At 44.7% G+C, this 22,049-nt stretch overlaps 1 protein-coding gene and 1 long non-coding RNA gene across 6 annotated transcripts in view; both read right to left on the bottom strand.

The window, feature by feature from the left end:
• On the bottom strand, positions 1 to 1,176 carry LOC131467471 (uncharacterized). Of its 2 annotated transcripts, XR_009241502.1 has the most exons (4): positions 1,107 to 1,176; positions 948 to 1,019; positions 782 to 871; positions 1 to 688 (listed from the first exon to the last, which is right to left on the bottom strand). It is a non-coding gene; the product is annotated as an uncharacterized LOC131467471 (long non-coding RNA). The 2 variants fall into 2 exon arrangements; XR_009241501.1 differs by having other exon boundaries at positions 1 to 871.
• A 12,634-nt stretch (positions 1,177 to 13,810) lies between these two features.
• The window catches only part of npnta (nephronectin a), a 55,198-nt gene continuing 46,959 nt past the window's right edge, over positions 13,811 to 22,049 (bottom strand). For all 4 annotated transcript variants that reach the window (XM_058640452.1, XM_058640453.1, XM_058640455.1 and 1 more), the window contains 4 exons: positions 19,432 to 19,521; positions 18,501 to 18,599; positions 16,028 to 16,287; positions 13,811 to 15,459 (listed from right to left, as the gene is read on the bottom strand). In XM_058640452.1, coding sequence (XP_058496435.1) covers positions 15,349 to 15,459; positions 16,028 to 16,287; positions 18,501 to 18,599; positions 19,432 to 19,521 — 560 coding nt within the window. In that variant the 3' untranslated portion in view covers positions 13,811 to 15,348. The remainder of the gene's footprint in view (positions 15,460 to 16,027; positions 16,288 to 18,500; positions 18,600 to 19,431; positions 19,522 to 22,049) is intronic.

Genomic DNA, 22,049 nt, shown 5'->3' with positions numbered 1-22,049 from the left:
CTGAGAAGGAAAAGGGGTCTTAATATACACCACAGTGATTACCGTACACCATCCGGATGACACCCAAGTGCTGTACAGTCGAAGGACCAATGACGGACACCACCACCAGGGGACCAGCCGCTATCTGCCCCTACAGCTCCTGCCCTGCACAAAACACAAAAATTATCAGCAGAGTGAACGCCAGCAGCACACACACACACACACACACACACACACACACAAACCCAACTAATACAAAATGGAATAGAATAAATCAAAAATGAACATGCACATAAAACAGAATACAAAGAAATAAAACAATAACATGCACAAACACAATCTAAATAATTCACAAGGCACTTTAAAGAACAAACCAAAATAATCAAATCAAATTAATCGAATAGAGAAAACATGCAGTAATTCAAATCAAACAACTTAGTCAAAAATAAACACACAAACAACCAAACAAAAATAAAGCAACTAACAAACTGAAACAATATTCATAACTATAATTTAAACCATCACAAAATTGTACTCATCACGAAAGTAGTGGTAGTAGTAGTAGTAGTAGTAGTAGTAGTAGTAGTTGTAGCGGCAGCATGAACTAAAACAATCAAAGAGAGGGAGACAGAACAGCAGTCGGCCACGGCTTGGAGGCTGAGGTTTCTACAGGGCCGCAGCACCGCGATTCACAGGCTGGCCCAATTACCTGCCAAGCGAGCAAAGAGCAAAAATACTCAATCTTAATGTGGTGTAACAATTTAAAAACACACCAGGATCAGCCTGCATATACAGTACCTACCAGAGAATAGCAGCGCAGCGCTTCCGACTCGTGAGGAGAGGGAGAGCGAGAGAGAGAGGGAGCGCACGGCTCACTTGCCGTCCACAGCAACTAAAGACCAAAAAGCCATTCAGTCAGCGGCCCAACAAGAGCTTCCAGCGGCCAGAGCATAATGTAGCCAGCTTACCTTCCGACACTGATGTGTTCACCCACAGTGGAGGGAGCACACTTCAGCTCCGCACAGACAATGCAGCAGACTCTGCAAACAACAGAGTGGAAGCGTGACACCACTACCACTCGCCGTAACTTCATCACAGAATTTAATGATCCTACCAGCGTAACCTACCGCACAATTGGGGAGTATGGATCACCGATCTATCTGTCACGGCCACGCCAAACATCGATCTGACTGATCACTGCATCCGGGAGGAAAGTATGACGCACATCAAAGGCGCAGTCACCTGCCCATATATATAACAGTGGGCGGCACTGCCCCGCAATTACGCAATGACGCAATGACTGATTCTGTCGGTGATTGAGTGCACCCGTGAAGAATGCGGGTCACTTCAACTTGCCACACATAGGCTCCTGAGGAGGAAGAGGAGAGGAAAGCGGGCTGGTTGTTGGTGGGCGGACGTAGCTTGGCCGATCCTCGGGGCTGCTCCTCCATCCCCGGTGGGGCGATGAACGAGCCTGAAGACGTCCCCACTCCTGGTCCCGCTCGGTGAGACGCTTGTCGATTTTTACCGCCAGCACGATGAGGGAATCATGATATTGGTAGGTGAGAGAGTAGTTCTTGAAACTGTGAGCCCAAAGATGTCATTATCGAGTCCTGACGAGACGCCAGTTCTCTCAGCGTGGCGCACAAGGACGTGAGCTGCTCCTGCTGTTGAGCCAGCTTTTGCCCCTGTGGGCAAAGGGCTTGGCGAAACGAGTCCAAATCTGCTGAGTCCATGTCTGGCCAGTTCGTTCTGTCATGAACTACGGCTGAGCAGAACAAGGGACTCAAATGCAAGATTCAGAACACGAATCAGTCAGTAACAGAGTTGTATTCCAGGCAGAGGTTCGGTACACAGAAGGTCAAAGAGATCAGGCAGAGGTACAAAAACGTCAGGCAAAAAAGGCAAGGTCAAAAAAGGCCGACAAGGTTCAAAAACACGAGAAGACTAAACTATGGCTGTGAAACAAGAGTGCTGGAACGTGAGCTATGAACTACAGCGAACTGGCGACGAGACAAGACACAGAGGGGAATATAAGCAGTGCTTGATTAGAAAGTGATAGGATGCAGGTGTGGAAGACACAATCAGGGATTAGGTGCACGCAGACGAGGAAGGGGGCGGGGAAGACAGGAACCTGAAACAGAGACAAGGGTGAGTGATTTCAAAATAAAACAGTTAGACAGGACATGGAACATGAAGGGAGAAACAAAACAAGCTACTTAAAAGTGACAGATCATGACAAAACCCACGTGACATGCTGAGATGGCAGCTAGGTACACTTTAACTGTGGAAAAAGCTCTTCCTTTATCCACCAGCTCCTGCAGAAAGCACAATAGGTCCACAACTGAACACTAAAAAGGGACCGTGAGTCTAGACTCACACCATTCCTCAAAAACCCACCATTTACAGCCGTACAAAGCACAGGTGGAGGAAGCCCTTGCACTCTGAATGGTGTCTATAACCTGTGGAGGCAGTCCTGATGCGTCCAAATTAAACCTCTCACGGGCAAGGCCCAGAGCGCCACGCGGTCTGGGTGAGGGTGGTAAATCTCCCCATGTGCCTGGGACAGGAGGTCTCTGCGTATGGGCAGAGGCCAGGGGTCGCCTGCCAACATCTGAACTATTTCTGCCACCCAGTGTTTGGACAGCCATCTTGGCGCCACCAGTATGAGAGACAGATTCTGCTCCCTCACCCTGGCTAGGGTGGGGGAAATCAGACTGAGTGGAGGGAATGTGTAGAGCAGCACGTTTGGCCATGGGTGAGCCAGAGCATCCACACCGAGAGGTGCAGTGATGTCCGACAGGGAGAAAAACAGCGGACAGCGGGCGTTTTCCCGCAAGGCGAAGAGATCTACGGCGGCTCGGCCGTATCTCTTCCAAATCTGGTCCACAACCTGCGGGTGCAGAGCCCATTCTCTGTACAGAGGATTCCCACGAGACATCAAGTCCGCCCCTCTGTTCAGAACTCCCGGCACATGTGTTGCCCTGAGTGATAGGAGCCTGGTGCTGCTCCACAGTATCATCTCCCAAGCCAACTTGTGTAACCGTAGTGAGCGAGTGCCTCCCTGACGGTTGACATAGGCTACCACAGTGGAGTTGTCTGTTTTCACCAGAACATGACGGCCTCGGAGAAATTGCAGGAAATGTTTCAGAGCTAGAAACACTGCCCATCTGGGCCATTTCTGGACCCCAGGAGCCATTCGCCGTAACTTCATCACAGAATTTAATGATCCTACCAGCGTAACCTACCGCACAATTGGGGAGTATGGATCACCGATCTATCTGTCACGGCCACGCCAAACATCTCCGGGAACCATCACCTTACCGTGGTGGAGAGGTTTGAGTGCCCCTGTGATTCTGAGAGCTGTGTTGTCTGGAGCCTTGTGCTCCTGGTAGGGTCTCCCAAGGCAAATTGGTCTCAGGGGAGGGGCCTGACGAAGAATGGTTCAAAGACCTCATGAAAAAACAACAGAGGAAGAGAGTGACCCTGCCCGGAGGAAGCCCGGGGCCCCCGCCTGGAGCCAGGCCCAGACGGAGGGCCCGTGAGCGAACGCCTGGTGGCCGGGTCTACCACGGGGCCCGGCCGGGCACAGCCCGAACAAGTCCCGTGGCCTCTTCATTGTCCTCCTGTGGACCCACCACCTGCAGGGAGATCGACTGGGGTCGGGTGCGCTGCCACATGGGTGGCAGTGAAGGTCGGGGATCTCGACGTACTGGACCTGGGCGGCAGAAGCTGGTTCTGGGGACATGGAACGTCACCTCGCTGTGGGGGAAAGAGCCGGAGCTTGTGCGGGAGATGGAGCGCTACCAATTAGATCTGGTGGGGCTTACCTCCACGCACAGCCTTGGCTCTGGAACCACACTCCTGGATAGGGGTTGGAAGTTATTCTTCTCTGGAGTTGCCCAGGGTGTAAGGCGCCGGGCGGGTGTGGGGATACTCACAAGCCCCCGGCTGAGCGCCGCTGTGTTGGAGTTTACCCCGGTGGACGAGAGGGTCGCCTCCCTGCGCCTTAGGGTTGCGGGGGGGAAAGCCCTGACTGCTGTTTGTGCTTATGCACCGAACAGCAGCTCAGAGTACCCGGCCTTCTTGGAGGCCCTAGATGGAGTCCTGCAAGGGGCTCCGTCGGGGGACTCCATAGTTCTGCTGGGAGATTTCAACGCGCACGTGGGCAGCGATGGGGAAACCTGGAGAGGCTTGATTGGGAAGAACGGCCTACCTGATCTAAATCAGAGTGGTCGTTTGTTATTGGATTTCTGTGCAAGTCATGGACTATCCATAACAAACACCATGTTCGAGCATAAGGACGCTCATAAGTGTACTTGGTACCAGAGTGTCCTTGGCCGAAGGTCGATGATCGATTTTGTGATCGTTTCATCTGATCTAAGGCCGCATGTTCTGGACACTCGGGTGAAGAGAGGGGCAGAGCTGTCAACTGAGCACCCTCTGGTGGTGAGTTGGGTCAGAGGATGGGGGAGGACTCTGGATAGACCTGGTAAACCCAAACGTGTAGTGCGGATGAACTGGGAACGTCTGGAGGATGCCCCTGTCCGAGAGGCCTTCAACTCTCACCTCCGGCGGAGCTTTTCCTGTATCCCTGTGGAGGCTGGGGACATTGAACCTGAATGGGCAGTGTTCAAAGACTCTATTGTGAAAGCTGTAGTGGAGAGCTGTGGCTCCAGGGCTTTAGGTGCCTCAAGGGGCGGTAACCCTCGAACATCGTGGTGGACACCGGTGGTCAGGGAAGCTGTCCGACTGAAGAAGGAGTGTTTCCGGGATATGTTATCCCGGAGGACTCCTGAGGCAGGTGCAAGGTATCGACAGGCCCGAAGGGCGGCAGCCTCTGCTGTGGCAGACGCAAAGCAGCGGTAATGGGAGAAGTTCGGAGAGGACATGGAGAAGGACTATCGGTCGGCACCAAGGCGTTTCTGGAAAACCATTCGGGGCCTCAGGAGGGGAAAGCGGGGGACCATCCAAGCTGTGTACAGTAAGGATGGGACACTGTTGACCTCGACTGAGGAGGTAACCGAACGGTGGAAGGAACACTTTGAGGAGCTCCTGAATCCGACATCTGCACCCTCTGTGGTGGAGGCAGAGAGGGAGGCTGATGGGGGATCATCGTCAATCTCCCTGAGGGAGGCCACTGAGGTGGTTAAACTACTCCGCAGTGGCAAGGCCCCAGGGGTTGATGAGATCCGCCCAGAAATGCTGAAGGCTCTGGGTGTGGAGGGGCTGTCTTGGATGACACGTCTCTTCAACATTGCGTGGAGGTCGGGGTCAGTGCCGAAGGAGTGGCAAACTGGGGTGGTGGCCCCCCTTTAAAAAAAGGGGGACCTGAGAGTGTGTGCCAATTACCGGGGCATCACACTTCTCAGCCTCCCTGGTAAGGTTTATATATATGCATACGTTTACACTTATTTCATGCATATATATATTTAGTTTTTTTCCATCTTACTGGGCAGAGCGATGTTAGAGGAAGCCGAGAGCGGCGATCAGGGTGAAGGTGGTGAGCCACTGAAGACTCCACCACTGGGGGTTCGGACAGCCCCAGTTCCTTCATCCCATGGATCTCCAGTTTAGAACATCCCTTGGTGGGGAGCTTGTTCTTAAAGGGACAGGACCAAAAACGGCTCATTTCCCTCATGCACGCGGACACGGCTGGAAGAAGCTGTTTGGCTGGTGGTTGAGCTGGTGGAAGTCTCTTACCATCATAAAGGTCCCTCTCAGTGCCACCTGCGTCCTGTACTGCAGGTCACTGTATTCCCAGTTTAGAAGCAGCTCGTTTACAGACCTCGTAAAGGCTGCTGTCAGCTGGAGGAGCGACATCAGATGCACTGGAGGGGCGAGATGGCACTGGAAAAGTGGCATCGTCCTCGTCCTCCATATCATCCAAGTTGAGGATTTCTGAGTTGGCATAGCCCTCAGCATCCTCCTCTGGCTCTACGCCAGGGATGTTCTAAGACAACAATTAACAGTCAAGCTGTGAATGAATGCTGGGGTGATTATATGATAGGGAAAGGTCACCAGAAAAGGTCAACGTGAGGGTTGCACATGATGGCATCTGGTAAAACATCAGATAACATTTACTGGGGTCATAAACATTAGGTATGGTGTTTGTTCTGTTTGTAACTTTGATGTTTGTGTATAAGTGGTGAAGCTTTTTGGAGGAAGGGGAGAGACCATTGTAGACCGTCCAGTGTCTCTCCTCCATGCAAAAAAATCCATGCATGCAGTAAAGATATGATTTACTCAACACTGATGACTCAAGAATTTCTTTCACAATGGCAGTGGGCGAAGAGAGAGACATTTTAGTCGCGCACGGAGATCGCTCAACAAGCACCGTAAAGTCAGCTCGCCGTAACACGTTAGCTTTACTCTCGGTGACTGATGTAGCTTGTCGGCTAAGACACCGTGCACCCGGCAGATTAGCTGTGACGCCTGTGAAGTCCTGCTCGGTAATAAGCGTTATCACCATGAGTTTAAGGTCCTAGCTACACGTTAGCTCCGCTCCCGGTAAACACACAGTTAACAAACAAATGTCAACCGTATCCACGCTGACTCGCCGCAACGCGTTAGTCTGTGGGTAACTGATCTATAATTAGCCGACCCCCGGTAGGTTATACAGGGTGGCCGGTGGAGCAGCTCGCCTTGACGCGGACACTATACCAAGATCAAGTGGAAAACTTCTTGTGAAGTACTTACTCAGCAAATCCAGATGTAAGCCAGGGACTGCGTTTGGCGACGAGGACCTTAACGGCGCATCTGTGAACAGTTTAGCAAATCCAAGCTAGTCCGAATAGCTGAGGGAGCTTCCACGACAGTTTCTTCACGGGAAGAAAGCGAGAATGATTTTGAGGGGCGGGTTGGCTGTGATAGTATTTAGGGGGCGGTGCCCCAGCACAGCTCGACCTGTCTGTCACTGACAGACGTGGTGCCATTGGAGCTTCCCTGGTTGGTCATGCCAAGGCGATATCCCATAGTGAAACACCAAACGAAGTTAGAAAAAGAACTGTCCTTCACTGTCCTGATCTGCACAAATGTGTAACTGTACCCAGTTTTGTTTTTGTTTTTTACCACAGGCTGCACATTTATCTGCACAGAATTTCTCCTTTTCTCCCTCTGTGTGCAAGAGTCTACATTCAGGTGGCCTGTTTCTTGCTGGTGCTGCTGCTGATTGAGGTCCACAGTTCACAGAGGACTGTTAGTTTTCTTTAGAGGTTAAGGTGATGTCTCCATGGGGGGGACTCTTTGTTTCCCATCTATCACTGGATCGCTGCAGTTTGGCGAGGTGACCTTTTTGCACAACTGTACAGAACACTGAGCTGTTTATACAGATTTCATATTATTACTATTTTACTTTATTATTTTTTATTTTAGCGTTTAGGTGAATGTAGAAAATTGCTGTTTTTCCCCACTTGAGTTTTTCCCAGGGGGGAGGTTTATAAAGGGGGGACTACCTCACTGCAGAAAGGCAGGAAAACCCATTTTCTTAGCATTGTGAAGTCGGCCTCTTTTTCAATAAGAGAATGTCTCTCAATTGCAGCCACTGAGTGCAGCCACGTAAACCTTATCTGAAAATAGTTCCGGAAATCCTCAGCAGTTTAAATCTTTGCCCAAATAATATAACAGTAAATTAATAAATAAATAATGCTGTGCTTTCCGTCAGCATAATCATGAATAAGAACTGTTGTCAAGGAAAAATCGGGTTTTGAATGAACAAGCTCTTATCTGCACTGTTGTTAAAGGCCAAATCCAGATGCCAGTGACTTTTTAGGTGAGAAAAATTCCAGAAAACCCGGAGACAACCCACGCATACACGGGGAGAACATGCAAACTCCATGCAGAAAGACCCTTGTTCGGACTGGGTCTTCTTGCTGCAAAGACGGTGAGATAAATTTCCACAATAAAACAAGAAAGAAAGATGAAACAAAAATAAGAAGAAAGAAAAGTATTGGAGGGCATTCACAGCTTTGCATGGAAGCTTACTTTCAAAACAATGACTGCTGGACTGAAAACCTTGGGTAATGTATGCGGCAGTGACCTGATGGCTTTACAACTAAAGGAAAAACCTTGTGCAGAGGATTCCTGTGTGTGTGTGCGTGCGTGTGGAGCAGAGACATCCACAGCAATAGGAAGACTGTAATATTAAAGTAGGCTTGTCAAATGATCTCATTCACCTACAGCACTTGGCCAAATGAGCTTTCAGACTTCAGACTTTAAAAAAAAAAAAAAAAAAAGGGAAAAATCCCTCACATGAGCATTCTTCAGACTTCAGCACATGACTCCTATAGCTATAGTAAATTCTTTGGAATTGTCTCTTTCACTTCCTGTGCTTGTGAAAGGCATACATACAAAAAAAGCTGTAAAAACAATCCCTGGTGAGACTCTATGCTGGAGTAAAAATATTGCTTATTAAAAGAAATGCACATACAATACAGTGATGTGCACATCTCTTGTCTATTCTCACTATAAAAAAAGTATTTTTCCCAATGGATTTGTTGACCATTCACCAAGTTTATCATTTAATTTAGGGAGCTGCTTTAAAGTGATCGTCAAAAACTGCAGTCAAAGACAAACACGGGGTCAAAAAGGAGGAGCAGTTTCCTTTTTTGGGGAGGAACTTAAACGTCCCTCACATGACTTGACAAGATGGTTCAGAGAGGACTCAGAAGCAGAGGCCTTTTAATGGTCTTTATTGGCACTCGTTAACAAAACACAAGACAGATCCTCTTTACTGAGGGAAAACAAAAGCGAGGCTATGAAAAACTAACAAATGGAGAACGCAACGCTCTTCAAAAGAAACGTTGCAGAACTATGGACGAGGAACAAAAATTCACTCCGAAGAGGAAACAAACTCAGACTATGGTTATCACCTAAAACTCAAAATCAGAAAACTCTCCAAACGGAGGAAAACAAAGCTCTAAACACTTCAAAACGAAAACTAACTCAAAAGCACAATCCTATTGATTGGCGATCTTTAACTAACCAAGAAGGAGGTCAAAAACAAAACGCAATCTAAATGATTGGATCTAATCAATCTAACTAATAAAAAGTAAGTCACAATCCTAGTGATTGGAGTTCCTAAAAAGGCTGTGAAAATACAGAAAACAGAAATCTCTCCCAAGGAGGAAAACAAAAAGGGCTAGAAATCTTAACTAAGGTATCAGCTGAAAGGCTATGATAAGAAAACTTACAAAAGAAAGCGTCGCTCACTAAGAGGTTTGAAAACTTGTGGAATCTGTGGCTGTGACGAGGAGCTCTGGTGATCAGGCATGGACGAAAACACACTGGAACAAGGAAACAGAGAGTTTTTAAAGGTTCACATGGCTTAATTGTCAGCAGGTGTGTGTAATCAGGACCGGCAGGCCGGCGGAGGAGGGGGCGGGGCAAACTGCCGGAGTGACATGACTATGATCAGCATATTTTTACTACTATTATTATTAACAGGAGTGGCTGAAATTATTCAGATGGTTAAATATATTATTGTTTCCATAATCACACCCAGTCTGACTTTTCTTAAATCAAACTGTTACACTACTATTATAGTCTGTCTTCCTGCTCCGTCCCTTCTTTTCCACCCACCTCTCTTCACCATGTTCCTCCTCTCACCTCAAACATTGTTGCGTCTCCAAGCGTCACCAAGTGTTTGCTCACAATGGGAAGAGTTGTGTTTCTCTTGATGATATTGATATTGGTACCAACCCCCTAAAATGGCTTGTATGTTGTGATGTGGCAATTCAATTTTAGTTTGTTTTATTGTAAACTTAATTCATTTCAACAATAATATGTGATGTGTATGGAAGAATATTACGGCCAAATGTAAAAAAATAAAATTTGAAAGAAATAAAAAAAAAGGAAAACAGCACGAATTCTGAGAAAAAGGTCATTATTCTGACTTTTTCTTTAATCTCAGAATTCTGACTTTAATCTCAGAACTCTGCATGCTCCAGTAATAAAAGGTTAAATTGAGGGTAAGGGAATATAATTTGACATTGATGGAAGAGTATTAGGGCCAAATGTGATCCACAGTGGACACAGAGTGAAAGGCGGGGTCCACGCTGGACAGGTTGCCGGTCCACACATACTCTCTGTATGTGTGGACAAACAACCATTCACGGTCATTTTAGAGTGTGCACACAGGGAGAACACAGAAAGGCCCTTGGTCAAACCAGGATTTGAACCAGTGACCTTTCGCTGTGAGGCAACAATACTAGCCGCTGGTATCGCCCCGGAAAGAGACACACTTTTGATTTTTCAATTGAAAGCTGTGGTGTATCCAGGGTAAGGAAGACATTGATTGCTCTCCTTGTTTGATGTCATTAGTTTTGTTTGTCACTGTTTATATTATTTAGATGTTTCACTTTTGTCACCCTGAGCGTTGGTACACACTGAATCTTCCACCTTTGTCAGGAATTAGCTGTACTAAAACAGACTTATTCACTTTCCCTCAACAAGAATGTCTTGGTTTTCAAATATTTGTAGTCCAAATAATAACTGTATAGTCTTCACTCTTGAGCGTTAGACACGACAGTGCTATTTTTTAACATTCTCTCATAACTTCGTCGTCTGCTACCTATTCAGTCTGACTCCAGACCCTGAGTCTGAGTCTGGAGAATGTCCCCACGTGGAAGACTTCTTGTGTGGTCCCCATCCCCAAGATATCGCACCCCAAGGAGCTCAACCACTTCAGACCTGTGGCCCTGACATCACACCTGATGAAGGCACTGGAGAGGTTAATCCTCAATCACCTCCGCCCTCTGGTGAGCCCAAGCATGGACCCTCTGCAGTTTGCTTACCAGCCTGGCACCGGAGTGGATGATGCCATCATCTACCTGCTGCAGAGATCGCTGTCCCACCTGGAGGGCACTGGAAACAGCGTGAGGATTACTTTCTTCGACTTTTCCAGTGCCTTTAATACCATACAACCATCACTACTGAAGATGGAGAGAGCAGGTGTCAGCGACCGGCTGGTTGCATGGATCATCAATTACCTCACAGATCGACCCCAATTTGTGAGGCTGCAGGACTGTGTGTCCGACATGGTGGTCTGCAGTACGGGAGCCCCCCAAGGCACAGTGCTCTCCCCCTTCCTCTTCACCCTGTACACCTCGGACTTCAGGTACTCCACAGACAGTTGCCTATCGTGGGGCGTGTGTCGGGGGGGGGGCGATCTGGAGTATAGGCAGACCATCATGGACTTTGTCAGCTGGTGCGAGCTAAATCACCTTCAAGTGAACGCCAGCAAGACGAAGGAAATGGTGGTCGACTTCAGCAGGAAACCCAAAATCCCTGCACTGGTGAACATCTAGGGACTGGATATCGAGAGGGTGAGGACATACAAGTACCTGGGTGTTCACCTAAACAACAAACTGGACTGGTCTGACAACACTGACTCACTCTACAAGAGGGGTCAGTGCCGTCTGTATCTCCTGCGGAGACTGCGTTCCTTTGGGGTGTGCAGGAAACTACTGAGGACATTCTATGACACTGTGGTCGCGTCAGTAGCCCTGTTTGCTGTGGTGTGTTGGGGGGGGGGGGTGTTCTGTGCGGGACAAAAACAGACTGAACCGAATCATAAAGAAAGCCGGCTCGGTCTGTGGCTGTCCTTTGGACTCCATTCAGGTCATCCATGAGAGGAGGGCCCTGGCCAAACTATCGGCCATCATGGACAACACCTCACACCCTCTACACAAGACTGTTGGGTCCTTATGCAGCTCCTTCAGTCAGAGACTGATACACCCTAAGTGCAGGACAGAGCGCCTCCGCATGTCATTCATTCCAACTGCAGTACGACTTTACAACAACAGTGTATATATATTATTACGATGTTTATGTCCCTGTTGTTACCACATTTCATTTTTGGTCTGCCATAACGCCATGTTTACAATCATTGTAAATTTTTTACCACCAAGAGAAACTGCACCTTATTACATATGTATATTTATATTTATACTTATATATATATATATATATATATATATGTAAATCATTTCCTGTATTACTTACTTGTATATGGTTTGTTTGTCTTTTATCTATTGTTGAGCTGCTGTAATGCCGTTTTCTCTCCACTGTGAGATAAATAAAGCTATCTTATCTTATCTTATCTTATGTCATCATTCGGTCTCATTCATCACTGCTCCATTATCTCTCAGTGAGAGATTTCACATTTCTATGGTACAAATGTAACAGTGTCCAAGGTTGTAATGCCTTTGTTCACACACTGACTTCAGGCATTATTCCATATGACCTGATTATTATATATTGTTCAGATGCTTATATGGTAGTTTATCTTCATAAATGGCCTGTTTTTTTGCTTTATTTTTGCCTCCTTTGTTATAATGAAAACTGAAGATAGAAATCAAGTCCCCATAACATAAATTATTCAATTTTAACCCTTAAAATACAGAACATTTCAGCTGAATTTTTTCCATTGCTATGTCAAAGTGTACAGTATATACAGAGGCTATAAGGATGTGCAATATAGTCTTATATCCTTTTTTCAGCACAACCTAGGCAATCTGATTAATTTTTTTGAATTTTCACCAACTATATAAACACATGTGAGCAAAAAGTACCCAAATGTTTAAAATGGGATTGAATTTGTGAATTTTTGAAATACGTCACAGTTCAAAATTCATTTTTTTATGAACAAAAAGAAAAGAAAAACGGTCTATTTTGGGACTTCTGCACAAATATTGCTACTTTATATCACTACTAAAAATTTGATTTATCATAAATTTTATTATATCATTGATTCAACAACACGTGAGAAAAAATATTTAAAAAAAAACAAAAAACTGAATATGTGACTTATATACACACACCCTCCATATAAAGAGTTGTGTATTATTCCCACGGGCAATTCACCAAGGATACACCTGCAGCACAGATTTGTGCCGTATGAGCACTAAGGGTTAAGCTGAAGACATGTTTTAAAGTTTAAAGTTAGGCTGAGGTCAGAGTCAGGATTAGGCCAGTAGTAACTATGGTTAAGGTTAGAGTAAGTCTCCAGGAAATTAATGTAAATCAATGCAATGTCCTCTGAAGTCATGGAAACCAGTGTGTGTGTGTGTGGGTAATGGCTTTACACTGCATGTGTCTGGAAACTCTGCTCAGGTTGGGCTAAGGCAGTTCTCTTTCACACTTGTGTGAAAGGATGAACATGGTCAGTAATAATACTCAGATTGGTATAAAGGAGCCTGGAGTATCAGACCAGTCTTCATCTGCCTGTGCCCGCTGCTGCTGCTGCTGCTGCTGCTGCTGCTGCTGCCTCAAATGTCTGTTCTTGGCAGGAGTGAAACAAGACGAGGTCCTCTGCTGTTTGTACTTCACAGTTTGACATGTGGCGCATTCTGAGACGTTTTCTCTCTGTTTACCACAGTTGTAAAGAGTGGTTACCTGTGTTAACAAAGCCTTTCTGTCAGCTCTCCTGCCAGGTTAGAGAGTCTGCTCTCACCTCTCTCCTCAACACACTTCCGCAAACTGCTGCTCACATATTGTTTTTTAAACCGGAACCCAGAAGATAAGCAGTTATCTTCGAAGCAGAAACAGTCATGGTCAAAGTATCTGAGATTGATGGGAACATTAAATGAAATTTCGGAGCTGCAGGATTTTATGCATTGCAGTGCTGTTGCGTGATCTGCTGACTGGATAATTGTATGAATAAGCAGGCATAACTAATGAAGTGCTGGGTGAATAAGGCATAATAAACATCAGATCGCTGTTCTCTTCTTCTCCTCGTGTCTTTCATGAAATGAAATGCTTTGGATAGGCTTGCGGTGACTATTCATGTGTCCCTTAAGGAAAAAAAAACAGCATGCTTTGTTTCAGAATGTATCAGTCAAATGTATTTTATTTACATACTGGTCTAAATAAATTGGAACCGGGTTAATGCACCAATGCATACAGAAAAACCTCTAAAGTCTAGCCGATGCCCTTCAATGTCCACAGCGTACAATATGCAACTACGTGCTTTGCAAGTTACACACGGAGCACAGAACCATATCACGACAGACACATTTTGTGCACTTAACACTGCCTTGCACGACACAGGGTTTCATCCGTATACATGTTCTTTAATTATAGGTTTAAATACTGAACCATTTGGAAATCCAATTACTATTCATAAGTGAAATAACATAACGTATAAACCGCACAACAAATGGCATTTGAGAGTATGTACACACGCAACTACATTTACAATAATACAAATTGTGAAAGCCTAGAAAGTTGGTGGTTGGTGGTTAAAGACGGACTGCACTGAATAAATCAAAGCACATACTGTGTGACTGAGAGCACTGGTTGATTTGCAAGTGTCACAAATCATACACTGAGGCTGTTTGACACATTTCAAGTATCTGAAAAACGTGACAGTGAAGTGTTGGTTCAACTTTTTGAGGCTTCGAGAACAGATCAGTGGTGAAAATAATGCTTGTTTTCAGACTGATCTTTAAAATACTGGGACAAAAGAAAAAAAAAAAACATCTTTCAGTCAAAACTGTGCCATTGAAAAGAAGCAGAAAAGTGAAAAGCAGAACTAACGAAGCAGGCCTAACCCGCAGGACTTTGAAGCATCTTTTTGGAGGACCGGTAATTAGGATTTAGTGGCATCTAGGGGTGAGGTTGCATATTGCAAATACCTTTGGAAAACTAACATGGTGGTCCACCTTGATTGACTCCATGGAAGAGGTTCCACTCTGGTGTAATGTAAAGGAACAAAATCACAAGTTCTCAATTTTCCAGTGATAATAAATTAAAGAAATTATCATTTTAAACATTGTATTCAATTTCAATTGATAGGTCCCTCTCAAATATTTAATACCTTGACTATAATATATCTACCCTTTCAATGGTGGGTGTACTACCTCTCATTTTCTGCGGATCAAAACATCTTGAAATTACACCTCTGGCTGCATAAAGAAAAAAGTATTGGCTTGAGGTGTAAAGGATCAAAGCAAAGAAAGAGCAGAGGGAACAATACTGTCCCCGGGATGAAAAGAAGTGAGCGGGGCTTCTCACCGCTGTGGCTGGAGGCCGGCCAGAGCTGTGTGAGGGAGACGACACTTCCAGAGTAAATAGGTATGACCAGGTTTCAGACTAACACGTGATGAAGGAGCGGGAGAGAGGCTGATAAGAGAGGTGTTTGCTGCTGGGGTCGGCCCTCGAGATTTGGAGCAATCCCTTTATTCAGAGAAAGAGAAAAGCCACTGTTCTGCAGAAGCACAATTTTTTTTGGACATCGTTAAAGGACGGCTGGGGGGGGGAGAGGGTGGGGGGTTGGACAGGGATCAGTGAGAGCCCAGGCAGAGTGTTGTCAGAACAGAGTCACTTCTCTTTGAGATGATTTTCCCTCATGATTTTCTGTTGTGTCAGTTAGAGTCTCCTCAGATTGTGCTCCTCTGTGCAGGAGCCTTTCCTCAGGGTGATGTCATCCACTGCCATCTCGCCGCTCCTGCCTCGCCCACGCTCCCCCTTCAGGATCACCTGGTGAATGACAATACAGGTCACACTGAGGTACTAACACAGAGGAGCAATGATGAAAGAAGACACAGGCTACATCCAGGGGAATACAACAACAACTGCGCTTCTAGATAAACAAAACATTGAGCGTTCTAGCTCAGTATCTGTAATAACTGAGCATGTAGTTTATTCTCTCGTCTGCAGTTGCTTAGTTTCAGGAATACTACTAATGAGACACAACAAATTGTGAAAGGACCTTTTTTTAAATAAACTGGCCACATGAAAGTAAGCTATAATATTGTAAGGTTTTGAGATATTGTATGGTGTGATTTGGCTCATCTTCTACCACTTCATCCTCCACATGAGGGTCACAGGGTAGCTGGTGCCAAAGGCGGGGTAAACCATACACTCTCACACCTACAGTCAATTCTTGAGTATCTAATTTACCTAATCCCCAAATCGGCATGTTTTTGGACTGTGGGAGGGAAATTGGCAGAATAAAAATGTATTTGATTTGATTTGAGGACTGGTGCATTCAAAGAGCACTTGCTGCATTATTGGACTTCTTTGACACATTTGTTGTTATACTTACACTTTCTAAGCCCGTGCCCCATAATGTGATTTGGGTGTGTCTCCAGCCATTTCCACCTGTCCGGCCCCAGACTGCCGGACTGTACTGCTTTCCCTTCTTCACAAACACTTGCAGCATGCCCACATGGTGACCTGCCAGCTTGTGTCGGAAAGACAGGCACAGGTTGCCATCGTTCCAGGGTGGGGTGAGTGGAAGGACCAGTCGGGCTCCTCGTCCGGTCCTTTTGTTTCCTACCTCAGGTATAGTGAGGTACCGTCCACCTGTGTAGGCGAAAGAATTCAAGTTTATTAATGGAATAAAACTAGGGGAAGCAGGCAGTTGACCCTTGGACACAGTTATTTCAGTCATGTTCCATACGTCCTCTGTTCATAAACACCTGGGGCTCATTCAGTTTGCGCCTTGCTGGCACACTGTTGCCTGTTTACCTCTGCCAAGTCTTTGTCATTTGTCTGTCTTTGTCTTTGTCTGTCTTTGTCTTTGTCTGCCTTTGTCTTTGTCTGCCTTTGTCTTTGTCTTTTGAGCAGCGTCACACAAAAGCAACAGAACCCATTCTCTTGAAACATCACGTTTCAGAGTGGATCAGATTAAGGGGGTATAGATACAAGATTTAAATATTGAGACCATTATGAAAGAATGCAAGCATAAGAAGAGTGGTAATATCTAAGAACAGGTGGAATTCAAAGGGCATCCAGATAGTGGTGCATCTTTTTTTAGTTTTACAGTAGGTCGTCTCTGAGCTCTTTTTAGTTTCAGAAATGATCTCACTTTCATACCACTCACACTTTGTTCCAGGCTAGTTCAGACTGTGACATTTGCAGAGACACGGCTTCAAAATGTGTTAACCCTTGCAATTAGTGTGAATATTTTTTAGTAAAATAGACAATGAATGACATTTATTCTCTGTTACCAAATAAGTCAACATATTTCTATACTGTAAAAACTGTGGGTGGTGAAAAAGGATTGACCCACTTTAATGTCTTTACCTCGGCTGATGTCAACCTTTTTTTTTCAATTATTGAATACATCGGTATATAACCATAAAATGCTGTAGGTTATAGTTTATTTAAAAAAAAAATTAATAAAAAAAAAGTCAAGGTGCATCTGGGATATGGGTGATTAATGTTTATGTATTTTGCTTATCTAGCGGATCAGTTTATGGCTGTGTTAACCACAGGGGTCCAATAAAAACTGTATGTGTAGGCCAGCGAGGCTGTCTGCATAATTTATGAGCAAAGCTGTGCCAAAACTTTAAGAGCCACGAGCATTTGCCAGAGGCTGTTTATCATAAGAACTTAAAACGCTGAACAGTAAATAGCTACATGTTACACAATCAAGACTGAAGAGAAGCTGTGTATAGATGGACGCGCACGTATCAGGACATTATTGGAATGTTCTGATTCAACATGTTCACCGCAGGCTGAAGCAGATTGAAATATTGCCTGTTATTATTTACTGTAAATGGAATTCCAAGTATTGGCAAAAATAAACATGATTTACACTAATAAGTGAACACAAACTGTAATGAGATTAAGTGTGAACGTCTGGAGACACATGACTGACTGTAAGCCAATTGGCTGTTGACACCATATGTAGCTTGTGTTCCTTAAACAGTGCCAGTACACCAAAGTGTTTAGTCTTCATCTCCATGTGATTCACCACAACTATGCTCCTTGTCTGAGCACCAGGAAAACAAGCCAAACGTATCAAACAGGTCAAGTCAATCCAGCGCTCGCTTGCACGACTTTGTCGTACAAAGCAACAATCTGAAGAAAGTACTACACGCAAGAACATTTCCTTTTTGTAATTGAGCAGAACAACATTAATTGCTTAGTTTGCATGTATGTGCACATCATTAATGTCATGCAGGTATAAGGGATGCACGATTTTGGACTTTTTGTCGATAACTGATATATCCATCTTTCCTTTTCCCCAAAAAAGACGTAATTTATGGCGTTTTTCCACCGGCTCTACTCGCCTCACCACGGCACAGTTTAAGTAGCATTTCCACTAGCATAGTACCTGGTACCAGGTACTATTTATAGTACCTGCTCCCGCGAGGTTCCAAAAGCGTGCTGAGTAGGTACTACGCGATGCTTGGTCAGACTGCTGGCCACGGACTGGTCAGAGTGCCGTCACAGGAAGAGACGTCCGACACAGAAATCAAGCCGAACTGTAGATCAGTTAAAACTACTTAACAATCCAAAAAACGTGGGTTAAACTCCGAAAACCGAAATATCTACTGAGGAGTCTGGTGTATTTAGGGACAGCACTGCTGATTGTGAGTGGCATAAACCCTGCTGCTGCTGTTTCAGTCCAGTGATTGTGTCAGACGGAGTCTGTGCTCCGGTCATGGAGGAAGTACTGAACAAATATTAACAAATGAACTGATTCTAGTGATTTGATTCTATATATACTGTATATATACATATTCGATTTACTGAATATGAAATGGAAAATTGGCCCCCGCAGTTACCTGATGGATCAGGTGTCGTCTCCCAGTGCAGGTCTCCATCTTTGTCCCTGATCCAGCCACAAAGACCATCATCAAAGGAGCAGCTCAGATACCCTGACTCTGAAAAGAATAAAACACACTTTTCAGTGAAGTAGAGGACACACACACACACACACACACACACACACACAGACACACACACACACACAATCACGGGCAAAAAGGCTGTAGTCTTCAGTCTGAAATGCTTGACAAGAGTCTAGTTGTGTGATTCTAACGTCACATGGAGCGAGAAGAATGTTGAAGGTCCTTCTGATAAAAAAAAAAAAAGAAACACAATACATACATACAAGTGTATGTTTTAATGTTGTAACCTCTGCATTCAGGGAAATAGTAATAAATTATAAATTGCTGTTATTTAAAAAAAAAAAAAAAACCTCCATGGTTTTGTTTCCAAAGAACCACTCAACAGTTCATTTACTGAGCCAATACAAACGCCTCCTCTCTTGACACCACATAACAAATGATGCACTGCTCACCAAAATAAACACACAACTAAATGATCAGCATTTTATCTGCATACCACTGGCATCTAATAAATCACATAAAAACAGCCAAGACAGACAAAACGCTGTCTTTTTTTTTTATCTTAATGTATGAATTCTACATCAAGCACAATGAGCAGAGCACTGACGCGCCTCCGCAGATCACTTCATCATGCAGGCACTCAAGCTGGCATCATGGGAAAAGAGAAAATTCTGGCAGTGTGTTTCCCGGGCCATGAGTCATTATTATTTAAATGTACATGAACAGACATCATGCGTCAGCTTGTGGTGAAAGGCTTATCGAAACACATCTGATCAGTCACTTTCATTGTGCTTGTAACAAACGCGGCTCATCTGTCATCATTTGAGCCGGATATGAGCCGGGCTGTTGTTCGAGCTGCATTTACCTGGGTCGTCTTTGGCTTCGTCCGCTGTGTTGCCCAGCTCGATGTCAAAGTCGATGCCGAGGACAGTGTTGGGGTCGTGGTTCCGAGGGACTGAGGAGAGAAGTGAGAGATGCAGGTTTAGGAAAGGGATTAGCAAAGGTAATCATGCTCGTCCTCTTCTTCTTCTTCTTCTTCTTGGTGTCCCTGCTTGTGGCTATTGTATGGATTTGTTTCTTTACTCTGCAAGGATGAGTCACTGTCATGGTTTAGTGGTGGTTTATCTTTTGACCGCACTGAGGAGGGAAAGACCTGAGAAGCAACAGCTCATCTCATGCATCTTCATCAGCATAAGCAGGAGTCTCACGCACACACACACACACACACACACACACACACACACGCACACACACTACAATCTTGAAATAGCCTCTTTCCTTTTCCACTGGGGTCACACAGCTGAAAATACTACAAGCCAAGCTGTCTTTTGAAAGGTCAACTGACATGTGAATCAACTTTTTCTGTCCTAAATAAATAGAAACTAGAAGATTCTCAGACTTGAGTGTTTTCACCAATAAAAGTAAATACATGTAAGACGAGTAATGCATTTTCAGTTCATTTGCAGACACTTGACATGACAGAACGTGACAAAGCGACAAACCATCTGCCAAAACTATTCCCAACATCCCAGACGGATGCCCGTTGGTATGCTACAAATGTACCTTAACTTGCACTTGACCTGCAATCTCCGGAGTCCCCGACATGCCCCCCCAGGTCAGCCAGACCACTAAAAGGACCCATCCCCATGCTGGGTCACACCAACCCTGCTCTCAGATTCCTTTGACTAAAGGACTTCATCGCAGTCTGCCAGTCGAAGGAATCTGAGAACAGAGAGGTCACACACACACACACACACACACCAGGCTCTCCAGTAATACCAGGCATGCAGGACTCATGTGTGTGTGTGTGTGTGTTTGTGCTTTTAAGGGAATATCCCCTGGAGGCCTGTGTCCGGTTGAGGAGTGGATATATAAAGAGTATATCAAAGGGCTGTGCTCATTTAGGAGTAGGGAGCTAATAACAACTGTGATGGTGTAACTTATAAATAGCTTTGACTGTCACTGAGATGAGATATGGATGTTGTGCAGTTAACTAAACTTCTGACTTTTGTGCCATTTTGTATTACCCACATCATAAAAAAAATATTGGTAGCTGATAATTTTTGTCACTTTAGTCTAAACTATTATTATTATTATTATTAATAATAATAATAATAATAATAATAATAATAATAATAATAATAATAATACCCAAACCTCAATGCAGCTGAGATAGATCAATAGAAATGAATTACTCCTGATGGTTTTGTACAGACTGTAAAGTGAGTGTCTTTTCAGAAACAGTGTCCGAGTGACTTTGCGTGACCCGCAGGTCTCAGTGTCAACACTTTCCATGTGACTTTTTCTTTAGCAGAAAGTAGTTCAAATAAAAACTTCACACTAAATAACTGGGACACGGACAAATCAGTGAAAATACAACCAAAGAGAAAACGACATCCCTATTTGTCGAACTGAGATGTGGACAGAAACTCTCAAATAATAATAATCCCAGCACATCAAGCATTAAGTTGCTGCATGGTAAGAAAAGACTAGTGTAAGTTTGCAACTTCAGGGAATTCAAGGGAAGTATTAAAGTTCACCAAATCTAATTATTTCACCTCGTGGTCTTTATGGGTTGTTCCATCAAAAACAATTCGGGGGGAGGGTGTGAGTAAAAAGCTGCTTTTTAATCCAAGGGATGGATTTGTTCTGCCAAAACAGCTTCAGTGAAACTAATCATTTCCTTTTTTCCTCTTTTTACATTTGGAAAAGCATAGTTATGGATTTTTTAAAAATGTCGTTCAATTATCATAGTCACTGGTTTAAAACCTACTATCTAAAAAGTGTCAGGTTTTTACCGACACACTTTCATTTTATGAAAAGCAACCAGCATAATATAATTTTGTCTGAATACAGAGGGCGTTGAAAGGTTTATTTAATGGAGTGTTTATGATTTTCTCTCCTTACAGAGGAGCCTGTCGTCTCAGAGACCTTGACTACAGCCAGAAGAAATTACCATTACTTAGCAATCGGACTCCGCTTTAAACTCAATCAATCAAACACAAACACAAATGTAAAGACAATTTTAGTTCGACAGGAAGTGAGAAGATGTAGAGACAAGAAGAAACTTAAAGACCTGGTAATTATTGGAGACACGGAACTGACGTGATGAGTGGAAAGACAAGAACTTAGTCTAGTAAAACACAAGCAGCTAATCTTGACCCTTGTAGTTTTATCACTGGGTTCGAGCTAATGTTAAATATGACTTTAGCAGAGACTGAATAATAGGGAGGGCCACACGGTTGGTGTAGTGCTTTGCCTTTGCAGCAAGAAGACACGGGTGTGCATGGGTTTACTCCGGGTTCTCTAGTTTCCTCCCACACTCCAAAAACATGCAGATTTGAGGATTAGGCAAATTGGACACCGTATAGGTGTGAGAGTGAGAGTGGATGATTGTTCGTCTCTATGTGGCCCTGTGATGGACTGACGACCTGGTGCAGGGTGTTCCCTGCCTTTCGCCCTATGTCAGCAGGGATTGGCACC

The sequence above is a fragment of the Solea solea genome, chromosome 10 (assembly GCF_958295425.1).
Source record: "Solea solea chromosome 10, fSolSol10.1, whole genome shotgun sequence".
NCBI classification, from domain to species: Eukaryota; Metazoa; Chordata; class Actinopteri; order Pleuronectiformes; family Soleidae; genus Solea; species Solea solea.
Note: the sequence above shows the minus strand (reverse complement) of the source record. Positions and strands in the feature narration are given on the sequence as shown.